Here is a 14,376-nt window from a genome sequence, read left to right as displayed (position 1 = left end):
TCCTCTTCCTCCTCCTCTTCCTTCTCTCCCTCCTCTTCATTCTCCTCCTCCCCCTACTTCTTTCTGTTACTTCTCCTCTTCCTCCTCCTCTTCCTCCTCCTCCTCCTCTTTCTCTTCCTTCTCCTCTTCCTCCTCCTCCTCCTCTCCCTCCTCCTCCTTCCTCTTCCTTCTCCTCCTCCTCCTCTCCCTTCTCCTCTTCCTCTTCCTTCTCGTCTTCCTCTTCGATCTCCCCTTCCTCCTCCTCCTCCCCCTCCTCTTCCTCTTCCTTCTCCTCCTTCTCTTCCTTCTCCTCTTCCTTCTCCTCCTCCTCTCCCTCCTCCTCCTCCCCCCTCCTCCTCTTCCTCTTGCTCTTCCTTCTGCTCCTCCTCTTCCTCTTCCTTCTCCTCCTCCTCTCCCTCCTCCTCCTCTTCCTTCTCCTCCCCCCTCCTCCTCCTCCTCCTCTTCCTTCTCCTCCTCCTCTTCCTCCTCTCCCTCTTCCTTCTCCTCTTCCTCCTCTCCCTCCTCTTCCTCTTCCTCTTCCTCCTCCTCCCCTCAGCCTGCCTGTCAGTCAGCGTATGATGGAGATGTGCACCTCCTCTATAAGCTCCTCCACCATGACTCCTCCCACCTGAACGTTCATGACCGTCAAAACGGGGACACGCCTCTCATCGCGGCCTGTCGCCACGGTAACCTGAGGGCGGTCCGGTACCTGCTGGACAACGGGGCCGACGTCCAGCTGACCAATGAGGTGAGCCCACGATGACGTCATCGATGAGGTCATGGTGTGGGCGTGTCTGAACTAACGTGTCTCTTGTTTCAGAAACAGAGGACGTGTCTTCACTATGTGTCCAAGAGGAGCTTCTCTCTGATGGACTACCTCATGATCACACTCCTCATGCCCATCATGCTGCTGGGGTACTTCCTCCTGGTACACTAATATAGATATATAATATATATGTATATATATACATACATACATTATATATTTATATATATAATGTATGTATTTATATATATAATATATATACATACATATTTATATATATATGTATGTATATATACATATATATTTATATAGTCCTGTTCAGTGGTAAACCTGCTGCTGCTAAGCTAACTGTTGTGTTTACTCATTAAACAGTTAGCTTAGCTCGGCGGCTAATCCACAGTTTATCAACACAGCTGTGATGACATCGTGTGTGTGTGTGTGTGTGTGTGTGTGTGTGTGTGTGTGTGTTAGCTACAGAAACAGAGGCAGAGCGTGTCTCTGATGAAGGCGGTGCTGAGCAGCAACGTCAACGTCGATGCTGTCGACTATGTGAGTAAGAACATCTGTTCAAACTGTTAGCCTGGTGCTAACAGACTTAGCCTGGTGCCAACGTACGTGTTTACTGAGTTTAATCATATTATCAATATATTTTTATATCTGTTTATGTTTTATGTTGTACACGTTATACGTTCATATATTATATAGATTTAATATTATATATATATATATATATATATATATATGTTGTGTTCAGAAGGGAAACACAGCTCTTCACTACGTCTGTCAGATGAAAAGTCACCGTCTGGTTCCTCTGCTGCTGAAAAGAAACGCTGACACAAACGTCCAAAATAACGTACGTCCACAAACGCACCACGACTCAAATCAGCTGCTCGATATGACATCATGTCTGACCTTCTTCTTCTTCTTCAGGATGGAGAAACACCGCTGGATATCGCCACCAGACTAAAGTTCAAGAAGATCGTCCACATGCTGAAGAAGACACAGTGAGAGACAGACAGACAGAAAGACAGGAGGACAGACAGACAGGAGGACAGACAGACAGGAGGACGGACAGACAGGAGGATTGGAAGACAGCGAAAATGTGCAGAAAGATTTCAGAATATAAATAAATAATTTAAGAAGAGAAACAGCATTTATGATGGAGAACAAATGCTTTTATTTTGAAGGCTCCTGAATGACAAAAAATTGTTTTTAAGACATCGCGCTCTGGTTGTTAAAATGTTTATTAAACAACAACGTTAGCCTAGCTTAGCACAAAGACTGTCTTTAAGATGAAACATAAAAGATGAATAAAGATGAGTGGGAACAATCTGAACATGTTTGTAGATAAGAATCATCTGATACATTACAAATTCAGCTTTTTATTTCAAAATAAACTTCATCAATAAAATCTGTGATTGTGTTTATGAGTTTACGATCTGGTTCATATTTAGCAGAAATAAAAGTAAAGTATTTTAACCTCTAAATAAAAGTTTAGCTCCACCCACCACAATTCAAGCCTCATGATTGGATGCTGCTGCCCCTCCCACATTGATAGACAGGTCTTTTACTTGATGAACACCAAACAAATCTATTTATTTTAAAATGTGATCAACATTTGGTGATGCTAACGTTAGCATCTTATAGCCACAATGCTAACGAAGCTAAAAACAACGAATACAAAGTTCAGCTCTCAGCAGATTCACTGAGCTTCTTCACATGTTTATGTGAGGAGGATTTTCAAAATAAGAGTTAAGTTGAAGAAAACCAATCTAGACTGGTTTGTTTGAAGTAGAAAGTTCTGGTCACATTAAAAATAAAACAATCAACAAACAGGAAGTGTTCAGGTGTGTTACAGATTACAGTGATGACATTGGTGTGTATGAGGAGTTTGAATCCACACTGACTATATTCGAGTTTAACACACACACACACACACACACACACAGATAGACACACACACAGACCGATAGAGACACACACACACACACACAGACACTCTACTTATATTCCTGCAGCAGCTTCAGGATGGAGGGAAACATCTGTTCAGGAGCATCAAGACCCCAAATAAAGTCCAGATGATCCCAATGTTCAATGTTCTGATGGAAGACCAGGTTAGACACCTGAGAGACAGAGAGAGAGAGAGAGAGAGAGAGAGAGAGAGAGAGAGAGAGAGAGACAGGTTGATGAATACATACCTGCAAACTTGTCACTTTTCGGTGAAATTCACCGTTTTGAATCAAAAATATGTCATCCACGTGTAGATCCGTAGAGTTTTTTTTAGTTTTTTTTTGTTGGGGAGGGGGGGGGGGTCAACCGGCGGGCCAGTGTTTCTCAGATTGGAGTCAGACGAGCAGAAAAGGTGATGTTGTGATCTTCACAATAGAACATCTTTGACGTGTCGAGTCTTGGCCAATCAGCGTTCAGATGTCTACAGCATCTTCATTTCACTCCATTAAAGTTTAAGTTACGTTATGTTCCGTTACCGTTCACACTTGCTGGGTTAAGTTAACGTCCACAGCATGCAAAACTTTATGGACTGTTAACGTTCGTCATTATCGCGATTTAGGAGGAAAAAACGTAACGTGATGAAACATGCAGCCCCCCCGTGTTCCGGCTCAGTTCACGCGGTCACTCATTAACGTTAAAATAAAATTCTTGGCACGCCCCCCCCCCCCCATCAACAGGGTTTCGGGCTTGTCACCTTTTTCACCTGTCATGAGTTTGCAGGTATGTGAATAAATGACTTGACTTTCTTCATTGTGACGGTAAAGAACCTCGTTAACCTCGTTGAGGACTGACCTGAGTGAGGAGGACCGCCACGTCTTTGGGGTCTGCCAGCGTATCATGTCCCCCTGAGAACAGAGCGGTGGGAACCTTCATGTCCTGGACCCGGTACTCAGGGGGAGTGGACTGATGTGGGACAGACGGAGACATGAGACATAAAGTAAAGTAAACAGACACCTGAGTACTCTGATCCAGGTAGAGTCTGACCTGGTTGTAGTGCTTCATGTTTCCTGCAGCTCCAAAGTCAAAAGCACTCAGCTTCCCTCCATCAACCGCCTGAAAACAAGTTTAGGGTCCAGACAACGCATGATGTCAACGATGGTCCCCATAAGCACACATAGACAGAATTGTGTGTGTGTGTGTATGTGTTACCTGGGCCCAGTGGACCATGTTCTGGACTGAGGTCCCAGCAGGACAGTGTTCAGTGTAGACTGGGATCCGAGTCTGGAAACAAAGGACTCAGTCAGGCTGAAGATAATTCAAAGATCCTTCATATCAATAATCAATAATCAATGATCTGAAAACATGTTATCAATAACGAACCTTGTTGAGGTTTTTCTCATCGAATCCACAAAGGATGAAGAAAAGGTTTCCACACAACTCACTGAGCAGCTGCTTCGCACACACATGTTCCGCAAACCACTCGATCATGTGACTCTGAGGCAGGAAGCCCCGCCTACCAAACAGGTCCTGACAGAGATCAAATTCCAATCAGTCAGTCAGTCAGTCAGTCAATAAATTAACCCGTCAGCGTCATTAATAAAAATAAATCAGGTCATGTGATAATAACTTGTAAACAGGTCATGTGATTAAAGCTTGTTAACAGGTCATGTGATAATAGCTCGTTAACAGGTCATGTGATTAAAGCTCGTTAACAGGTCATGTGATTAAAGCTCATTAACAGGTCATGTGATAATAGCTTGTTAACAGGTCATGTGATAATAGCTTGTTAACAGGTCATGTGATAACAGCTTGTTAACAGGTCATGTGATTAAAGCTCGTTAGCAGGTCATGTGATAATCGCTCGTAAACAGGTCATGTGATGATAGCTTGTTAACAGGTCATGTGATGATAGCTCGTTAGCAGGTCATGTGATTGAAGCTCGTTAACAGGTCATGTGATAATCGCTCGTAAACAGGTCATGTGATAATCGCTCGTAAACAGGTCATGTGATAATCGCTCGTAAACAGGTCATGTGATAATAGCTCGTTAGCAGGTCATGTGATAATAGTTCGTTAACAGGTCATGTGATTAAAGCTCGTTAACAGGTCATGTGACAACAGCTCGTTAACAGGTCATGTGACAATAGCTCATTAACAGGTCATGTGATTAAAGCTCGTTAACAGGTCATGTGATTAAAGCTTGTTGACAGGGCATGTGACAATAGCTCGTTAGAAGGTCATGTGACAATAGTTCGTTAACAGGTCATGTGATGATAGCTCGTTAGCAGGTCATGTGATGATAGCTCGTTAGCAGGTCATGTGATCATCGCTCGTTAACAGGTCATGGGATTAAAGCTCGTTAGCAGGGCATGTGATAATAACTCGTTACCCAGATAAGGAAGTCGGGCAGCACAGATAGTTTGGTTATGGCGCTGGTGGTGAAGCTAACGGTCGCTACAGGAGCCAAACCGATGAACAACTTGATCTTACTGGCCAGTTCCGGCAGCGTGGAGAGCGCTATGAATGCTGGGGAAAAAAGCCAGAGAGTTAAATTAATATTAGTCTTTTTTTGTTTGTGTGCGTGTGTGTGTGTGTGTGTGTGTGTGTGTGTGTTACCTATGGTGGTTCCCTGAGAGTGTCCGATGTAGTAGATCTGGTCTTGACTCGTCACCTTCAGGATGTGGTTTACAGCAGCTGGTAGATCCTTCAGAGCCATCTCATCATAACTACACACACAATATATTATCCATATATATAATATAATAATACTTACACATAAACATCTGATCTTATAAACAGCTGACGTTACACAGGTGTTTGTACCTGAACCTCCAGAAGTCCTCCTGGTCCGGTCTGAGGGTCCGGTGCTTCCTGGACCAAGTGTTTCCTCGACTGTTTCCGATCCAGACGTCGTAGCCGGCGTCGGCGAGCACGAAGCCCAGACTGGAGTTTGGAAGGTTGGTGATCCAGTTGCTGCCTGCAGCCAGTAGACCGTGCTGGAGGAAGACCACCGGCCTCGGACCTCCAGACCCTCTAGACCCTTTAGACCCGCCACAGTAAAGGTTCAGTATGGGTTGTCAGAGGAGGACGCGTCCTCACAGAGACAGAAGACTAAAGACTCACCTGCTGAGTGTTTGAGTCCGTGTGGGATCCTGTTGACGGTCAGGATGTAGTCGTCCTCTGTCAGAACCTCGTATTCCTCTGCAGGGTAACCCCAATAACGGATGATCTCCGTCTGCACACACACACACACACACACACACACACAATATTCTGCTGGTAGTTTAATCTTTAATATTACTTCATTTATTAATTGATTAATAATCTGAATCTGTGTCGAAAGCTTTCAGATAAAAGTACAATAAGTACTCTGACATGGAGTAGAGGAGGAGTATAAAATACTCAGGTAAAGTACAAGTACACAACTTTAGTAAACGCAGTAAAACACAGCGAAGCACCAACGAAGAAGAGCGTCGTTTTATTCTTCGTTTGTTCACAGGGTACTTGAACTGTTTGTACTCACGATGTTCATGTGAACTTCAGGGTCCAGGTTCTGGTGTAGTTCATCAGAGCTCCTCAGGACAGACGGTCCGCTGTGGACAAGACCGGAGAGACCCAACACACACACACACACCACTACACACAGCATGGTCTGTCTCACACACACACAGGGTTCATTATTGGAGACTTTATGATGCTGTAACTTCCCGCCCACTGAATCATGACTCAGCCGTTCTCCGGCTTCGGTCACATGGCTGATAACAATTTAAATGTAAAAGGGAAGTGACATCATCGGTCACATGCTGCTGAAACTCGAGCACGATGAACTCTGTCAGTCGACTTTCAGTCAGAACTCCTTTGAGAAAAGTTCACAGGAACGACAGCGTCTCTACTGACCTTCAGGGACTCTGCTCTGTGCTCAGTCACAACTCACAGCTACACTCACAACTCGACTGGCTCAACTCTGATCTCTAAATCTGACTTAAACACAATCAAACTGTAGCTTTGTATTTGCTGTCTGATCCTCAACCCTGTTTGTTAAATCAGAGGTGAGATGGAAACCTTTGTTTTTTATGAAAGAAGTTTTGTTTTTTGCTTAAATGTGTTTTGAATAGAAGTCTCCTCTTTCTCCATCTCTTCACTCTTTCCTACAGTGTACAATGAAAAGCAGTGATCGTTCTCATGGAGTTTGTTGTGTTACGAGGTGAAGTTTAAAGCCGACTCGTTCACAAACGGTTTGTCTGCTGGACTTTGATCAGCTGGTATCAGCTCCGTGTGCTCCGTTTGTTCAGTGAGGTCTTCAGCTCAGCTGATTCTCTCTGAAGCTGCTCAACTTAAACATTTGTTTGGTAAATCGGGTGCAGCAGCTGTTCCAGATGCTGTGATGCAGAAACCCCTCTGGATGTAATGTGTGAATGTGAAGCTGTGACGAAGTGATGAAGTGATGAAGATCATGTGAGAATGAAAGGAGACTCTGTTTGTGTGAACATGGAGGAGTTAATGATGCAAAACGTGAAAATCAATTCAGATCACTTGACTGGTTTTGGTGATGTCACACCTGATGACCTCACACATAATAATAAACTGATGATGTAATAAACTGATATTATAATAAATTGATGTTATTATAAACTGATGTTGTAATAAACTGTAGTTATAATAAACTGATGTTGTAATGAACAGATTTTACTCTGTAATAACCTGTTATAATGAACAGATTTTACTCTGTAATAACCTGTTATAATAAACAGATTTTATTATGTAATAACCTGTTATAATAAACAGATTTTATTATGTAATAACCTGTTATAATAAACAGATTTTACTCTGTAATAACCTGTTATAATGAACAGATTTTACTCTGTAATAACCTGTTATAATAAACAGATTTTACTCTGTAATAACCTGTTATAATAAACAGATTTTATTATGTAATAACCTGTTATAACAAACAGATTTTACTCTGTAATAACCTGTTATAATAAACATTTTACTCTGTAATAACCTGTTATAACAAACAGATTTTACTCTGTAACAACCTGTTATAATAAATTGATTTTACTCTGTAATAACCTGTTATAATAAACTGATTTTATGATGTTACTTCCAGTTTTTTGTCGGATTTTCAGAGCTATTTTCGCTAAAAACATTAATAACTGTTTAATTTAAAATAAAAACATGAAGTGAATCTTCAGTTCACATTAACAGAGTTCACTGCGACATAATAACACGTTAATAACACATTAATGAAGGACTGATCACTCACTGGTCTGCAGCTCTCTGATGATCTTTAAACTTTATGATCAGCTGTGTTGCTTTTTTCTTTGGTGGAAGAGAACGGCGGTGACGTCAGAGGGCGTACCTCTATGTGATTGGTCGAATAAAGGACCGAGTTATCATTACCTGTTTGTTCTCTGATCGGATCAAAGTGTTCTCTGCTCGACTTTAACTCTGTGAACGAATCAACTCAAACCGGAAACAGATAATAACAGAGACCGGAAACAGAAACCTGGAGAGACCGGAAACGATGGGGAGGAAAAAACAAGCTGCAGATATCAGCGGATTTGGTCTAAAAACTTAAACTTCAAAAAGTAAATAAAGAATTGAAAACACAACAATATAACAAAGTTCTGCATAAACTGAATACAAACGCACACGTTTTCTTATTTTCAGGATTCAAGTCAAGTTTCATCTCGAGTCAGACTCACCTTCAGAATAAAAGCAACTGTCACAGGATTAAACATTTAAATTCTAAACTGAAATCAAAACATATATACTCAATATTTTTGAGTGAAAGTACGAAGTACGACCTCAAGTGAAGCTTCCGTATAATGAACACATATTTCATTACGTTCATCTTTTGTAAAACAGTTTCTTCTTAACTTATTTGGAGGCGGAAATACATTTATTATGAAAATATCAGTCGGAAGTCCGGTGTTTATTCCGGTTAGCTTTACTTCCGTGTGAACCGGGATAGTTTTTGTTGGTCCGTCGTTTCATAACGAAGGGGGCGTGTCTAACTTCTGCTGCTCTGGACCCAAAGACAAACCGGACTGGACCCGTTACAACTCGGTTTATAGTCCCGTGCTAGAGTTAGTCCGGCTCTGTGCTAAAAAATGTCCCGGGTTCTGATCGTGGGAGCGGGGCTGACAGGCAGCTTGTGCGCATGTCTGCTGAAGAGAGAGATGCAGAGTAAAGTTCAGATAGTGGTGTGGGACAAAGCGAGAGGTTCCGGTGAGTTCATAAATATCACGATTTAACTATCCCGGTTAACGGCCGCACCGCGTCACACCGGAGCACGTGACTGAACACGGGTTCGGTATCAACAGGTTCCGGTTTTTAATTTGGCTTCTAAACGATCCACATTTAAATTTAAGAGATCAGAGATGAGAGCGACAACGTCGGTTCTACGTTCTATGTTCTATGTCTTGTAGCTGCATTCAGAAATCTTATATTTAATCTTCCAGAGACTCAGTTACACTGAAACACAAAGTCAAAGACTCTGATCTATAAAGTTCAGGTAATCTATATAGTTCAGTTAACTGTCTGTCTGTCTGTCTCTCTCTCTCTCTCTCAGGCGGCAGGATGTCCACCAGTCGTCCTCCAGACTCTTCGTCTCACTCAGCTGATCTTGGAGCTCAGTACATCACAGCCACGTCTTCCTACGCTCAGTCTCACCACAGGTACCACACTCACCTTTACAGCTCTATGTTCACTTTATATGTTCACAATCAATCAGGCTGCTGTCTGCAGGTGTAACCCAGAGCTCCTGGCTGCAGGCTTAACCCAGAGCTGCTGTCTGCAGGCTTAACCCAGAGCTCCTGGCTGCAGGCTTAACCCAGAGCTGCTGTCTGCAGGTGTAACCCAGAGCTCCTGGCTGCAGGCTTAACCCAGAGCTGCTGTCTGCAGGTTTAACCCAGAGCTGCTGTCTGCATGTTTAACCCAGAGCTGCTGGCTGCAGGTTTAACCCAGAGCTGCTGGCTGCAGGTTTAACCCAGAGCTGCTGGCTGCAGGTTTAACCCAGAGCTGCTGTCTGCAGGTTTTACTCAGAGCTGCTGTCTGCAGGTGTCCTTCAGCCTCTCGACTCTCTGGTTGAAGGACTGAAGCACAAAGACGGCAACAAGGACTACATGACGCCACTGGGCATGTGCAGTGTGGTCAAACACTTCCTGTCCGAGTCAGGTACATACCTACATGTGTTGTCTGTCTTAGTGTCCGTCTGTCTCTCCGTCTGTCTCTCTGACCGACTCTCTGTCTATCTTTGCTGACCGTCTGTCAGGAGCCGATTTGTTCTTCGAGCACCATGTGACCGGTTTGTACCGCCGGGGTGCATCATGGGAGGTCCAGAGGAAGGCGGGAGGCAGCGAGATGTTTGATGCCATCGTCCTGACGATGCCGGCTCCTCAGATCCTGCAGCTGCAGGGAGACGTTGGACACAGTGAGACACATTTGTTCTTCTACGTCTCTGTGAGGCAACGTGTGCTCAGTAGAGATGAAACATCATGTTGTGGAGAAGATGATGTAAGAGGTCAAAGTGTTTGTTTTGGAAGAGGGAAACAAAACGCCGGCCTCGAGTCACTACAATACTCGTTAAGACCTCGATAAGTCCAAGGAGAACCTGGAAGCAGATAAAAACCGGAGAGAAACTGGATGTAAAGAAAGCTCAAAGCACAACAAACCTTTACAACCTCTCACACTCAAACATGTAACAGACGACATCAGTTTAGTCCCTGAGGGTTCAGGTCTTCAGGGTTCAGGCTTTAGGGTTCAGGGCTGCTGGCTTTAGGGTTCAGGTTTTAGGGTTCAGGTCTGCAGGGTTTAGGGTTCAGGTCTGCAGGCTTCAGGTCTTCAGGCTTTAGGGTTCAGGTTTTAGGGTTCAGGTATGCAGGCTTTAGGGCTCAGGTCTGCAGGCTTTAGGGTTCAGGTATGCAGGCTTTAGGGCTCGGGTCTGCAGGCTTTAGGGCTCGGGTCTGCAGGCTTTAGGGCTCGGGTCTGCAGGCTTTAGGGTTCAGGTATGCAGGCTTTAGGGTTCAGGTATGCAGGCTTTAGGGTTCAGGTCTGCAGGCTTTAGGGTTCAGGTCTGCAGGCTTTAGGGGGACTCTGGTTCTGGTCCTGTGAAGAAATCTAAACATTTGTTTGTCACTTTATTGAAGATTATTTTGAATCTTTGGGGCACTTTCAGTGTTATTTCATCATTTCCTGTTAGTACAAAGCAGATGTTCTTGTACAATAACTGCAGTACAAGTACATTATTAGTACTACATTATAAGTAGTTAGTACACACTGAACTGTAGTGATGCTGTTCGACCACATGAGGGCAGCAGCTGCTCTGAGGATGAAACAGATAGAAACGTTATTCATCTACAGGGGGACTTAGTTTGTAGCAGCAGCAAGTTAGAGTAAAATAAAATATAAAATATGACATATGGAAATGCACAATATATACAGAACAATAAAATAACAGAGCAGATATTCAATTTGAATAAATAGAATAATAAAAAATGCACAGTATATACAATGAATAGAGTGGTATTAAATTAACAACTAGGTAAACTAAACAAACTAAACAGCAGAGCAAGGATCACCAACAACAAGCAGCAACCGTGTAGCGGTGTGTAGTCATGTGAAGGACGATCTGTCCAGAGGTGATTTATTATAAAGTCTTACTGCAGGAATGTTCTCCTGTATCCGTCCTGTGACAGCGGAGCTGGATGAGTCTGTTGGAGAAAGTGCTCCTCTGTCCCTGCAGTAGGTGGTGGAGAGGGTGGTCCGGGCTATCCAATATGGACAATAGTTTCTTCAGTGTTCTTCAGTGTTCTGCTCTCCACCACCTCTACCAGTCTTGTTTGCAGCCAATGATGGAGCCGGCCTTCTTAACTAGTTTGTTAAGTCTGTTGGTGTCTCCGGCTCCAATGCTGCTCCCCCAGCAGACTACAGAAGTAAAGTGCACTGACCACAACAGACTGGTAGAACATCTCCAACATCTTGCTGCACACGTTGAAGGATCGAAGTTTCCTCAAGAAAAAGAGTCGACTCATCCCCTTCTTGTACACAGCGTTGATGTTGGTCTTCCAGTTCAGTCTGCTGTCGATGGAGACACCCAGGAACTTGTACTCCTCCACCATGTCCACATCCTCTCCCTGAACTCTCAGCGGTTGTGGAGTCGTCGTCTTCCTCCTGAAGTCGACCACCATCTCTCTGGTCTTGGCCACGTTCAGACGCAGGTGATTTCTACCGGCCCACTCTACAAAGTCCTCCACTACTGCCCTGTACTCCTCCCATCCGTCCCTTATACACCCGACCACTGCAGAGTCATCAGAGAACTTCTGCAGATGGCATGACCCTGAGTTGTACTGGAAGTCAGTGGTGTACAAGGTGAACAGGAAGGGAGACAGAACAGTTCCCTGTGGGGCTCCAGCATCACTGACCACCGTATCAGACAGCACACGGCCCAGTCGGACAAACTGTGGTCTGCCTGTGAGGTAGTCAGTGATGCAGGAGACGGTGGATGCGTTAACCCCCACCACCCGCAGCTTCTCCCTCAGCAGCACTGGTTGGATGGTGTTGAATACACTGAAGTCAAAGAAAGTGATTCTCACAGAGCCACCGGTTTATCCAGGTGCGACTGAGCTCGTTGCAGCAGGTAGACGATGGCGTCGTCCACCCCCACATGAGGCTGGTATGCAAATCCAGCTGCTGTGATGTCACAATGACTTATAAACCCCGATACTGATTTATTGTGATTAGTTATTGATTATGTTGATCACTGATATTAATGTGAGCGAGTTATTGATCATGTAAACTATGTTAAATAGTGAAATGTAAGTTTCTATAAAGTTATTCAGTGTTAGACAGAAAACCTCCTAAACCAGAACAGCAGGACTGCCCCCACACACACACACACACACACACACACACACACACACACACACACACACACACACACACACACACACACACACACACACACTCTCTGATTGGTCGATGGTTAACACTTCTTAAAAGCTGCAGAACTTTCTTGATTGTGTGTGGGGGGGGCGGGCTGCAGAAAAGGCCCCTCGTGTGCCTATAGATGATGATGGTGATGTCATCTTCGGCTCTTATGATTGGCTGACAGGGGACAGCGCCCATTTTCTCCCTGCTGACACACACAGAGAAGTGCACACTCACACTCAGTGTATTATTAGACGCCGTGTGTGTGTGTGTGTGTGTGTGTGTGTGCGCACGTGTGTGCGTGCAGTAAAAAGCTGCAGACTTCTTCAGGGATGTGAATCATGAAAAGTGTACTTTTAGAGTTTGAACATGAATCAAACTGAGATGACATTAAACTGTCTGGTCCAATCAGATTTAACTATTATAACATATTGATGTAAAACTGCAAAGTCATATACATGTGTACAACGTTAACTAGCTACGATACGTTAACTAGCTACGATACAACATTAACCAGCTATGATAGTTTCCAGCTAAGATACATTAACCTCACGAGAGACCATGTTTACTTTTGAGTTTGAGTCCGAGATTATAAGAAGCTCAGTCAGGATCTTACAAATGTACTGAACTAACTGCCTGTCTGTCTCTCAGTGCTGTCTGTCCATCAGAAGCAGCAGTTAGAGGGAGTCGAGTACTCGTCTCGTTTTGCCGTCGCTCTCTTCTTCCCTCCAGACGTCGTCTTCACTTTTCCCTGGGCGGCTCGATACATCACTGACAACCCGTGTGTCCGCTATATCGCTGCAGACTCTCGCAAACGCAACGCAGGTCTGTCTGCTCACCTGTCTGTCTCTTCATCCTCTTGTCTTATGCTGGCCCAACAATAGAGCATAATTGGGCAGATTTTGAATAAGATTTACCCCTCCTGACGAGGAGAGTCTAACACCTCACCCGCGTGACATCGCTGTCTAACCCCCTCACCTGTGTGACATCATTGTCCGTGTCCCTTCAGACGGTCCTGGTCGCGGTCCGTCCCTCATCGTCCACACCAGCGTCCCGTTCGGCCTGAAGCACCTGGAGCGAGACAAGGAGGACGTCCAGCCAATCATCTTACAGGAACTCAACAAGCTACTTCCTGGTCTGCCTCAGCCAATCAGCATCAAGTGTCAGAAGTGGAGATACTCCCAGGTGAGCTTGTGAACGGTGACAAATCCCACTGACCCTGAACTCCCCCCCCCCCCAGGTGCGTTTGATTAACCCCGTCCCTCCTACAGGTGCTGACCTCGGTGCCAGACTGTCCGGGTCACATGACCGTCCTCCATCAACCGCCGCTCGTCTGCGCCGGCGACTCCTTCGTCCACTCCAACTTTGACGGCTGTGTGGAGTCAGCTCTGAGCGCGCTCAGTGTGCTGAAGGCCTCGCTGTGACAGGAAGTGACTCGGACTGTGACACACGGATCAATAATCAATACAAGTCATCAGTTCAATAGTTAATGTATGAAGAACTGATTTATTACATTAATACATATTGTTCTTTCAGAAATTGATTTTGTCTTTATGTGAATAAATGTGTTTGAAGTTTAATTATTTTGTGTCCTAAAAAATCTGATTTTTAACTGATGGTTATATACATGTATATACATGTATATACATATGTGTATATATATATATATGTATATACAAGGTTTTTTGTTATTAAGGGGAAAAAAAAAATCCAAACCTACATGGCCCTGTGTGAAAAAGTGATTGCCCC

General features: G+C 44.2%; 3 protein-coding genes across 4 annotated transcripts; 2 read left to right on the top strand and 1 right to left on the bottom strand.

Moving 5' to 3' along the window:
- Positions 1 to 535: 535 nt before the first annotated feature.
- ankrd22 (ankyrin repeat domain 22) lies at positions 536 to 1,989 on the top strand (the record flags this gene model as incomplete). Its single annotated transcript, XM_031838780.1, has 5 exons — positions 536 to 727; positions 800 to 907; positions 1,217 to 1,294; positions 1,500 to 1,598; positions 1,676 to 1,989. Coding segments are annotated over 5 exons (555 nt in total), but the record flags the coding sequence as incomplete, so codon positions are not given.
- On the bottom strand, positions 1,986 to 8,184 carry lipf (lipase, gastric). Of its 2 annotated transcripts, none has more exons than XM_031838781.1 (11): positions 7,961 to 8,184; positions 6,218 to 6,346; positions 5,818 to 5,929; positions 5,518 to 5,734; positions 5,311 to 5,420; positions 5,084 to 5,220; positions 4,076 to 4,222; positions 3,905 to 3,976; positions 3,740 to 3,808; positions 3,548 to 3,658; positions 1,986 to 2,868 (listed from the first exon to the last, which is right to left on the bottom strand). In XM_031838781.1, exons 2-11 carry the CDS (start codon positions 6,341 to 6,343, stop codon positions 2,746 to 2,748), a joined length of 1,224 nt encoding a protein of 407 aa, XP_031694641.1. In that variant the 5' UTR covers positions 6,344 to 6,346; positions 7,961 to 8,184; the 3' UTR covers positions 1,986 to 2,745. The 2 variants fall into 2 exon arrangements, with proteins under 2 accessions (XP_031694641.1, XP_031694642.1); XM_031838782.1 differs by having other exon boundaries at positions 8,098 to 8,143.
- Positions 8,185 to 8,667: 483 nt separating this feature from the next.
- Positions 8,668 to 14,207, top strand: rnls (renalase, FAD-dependent amine oxidase). The gene is made up of 7 exons (XM_031838779.1): positions 8,668 to 8,928; positions 9,272 to 9,377; positions 9,734 to 9,876; positions 9,974 to 10,132; positions 13,279 to 13,452; positions 13,637 to 13,812; positions 13,899 to 14,207. The coding sequence occupies exons 1-7, from the start codon at positions 8,811 to 8,813 to the stop codon at positions 14,049 to 14,051; spliced, it is 1,029 nt and encodes a 342-aa protein (XP_031694639.1). The 5' UTR covers positions 8,668 to 8,810; the 3' UTR covers positions 14,052 to 14,207.
- The last annotated feature ends 169 nt before the right edge of the window (positions 14,208 to 14,376 follow it).

Source organism: Anarrhichthys ocellatus, unplaced genomic scaffold (genome assembly GCF_004355925.1).
Source record: "Anarrhichthys ocellatus isolate YVR2014 unplaced genomic scaffold, GSC_Weel_1.0 scaffold1010, whole genome shotgun sequence".
Classification (NCBI taxonomy): Eukaryota; Metazoa; Chordata; class Actinopteri; order Perciformes; family Anarhichadidae; genus Anarrhichthys; species Anarrhichthys ocellatus.
This window is presented reverse-complemented; position numbering and strand designations above follow the sequence as displayed.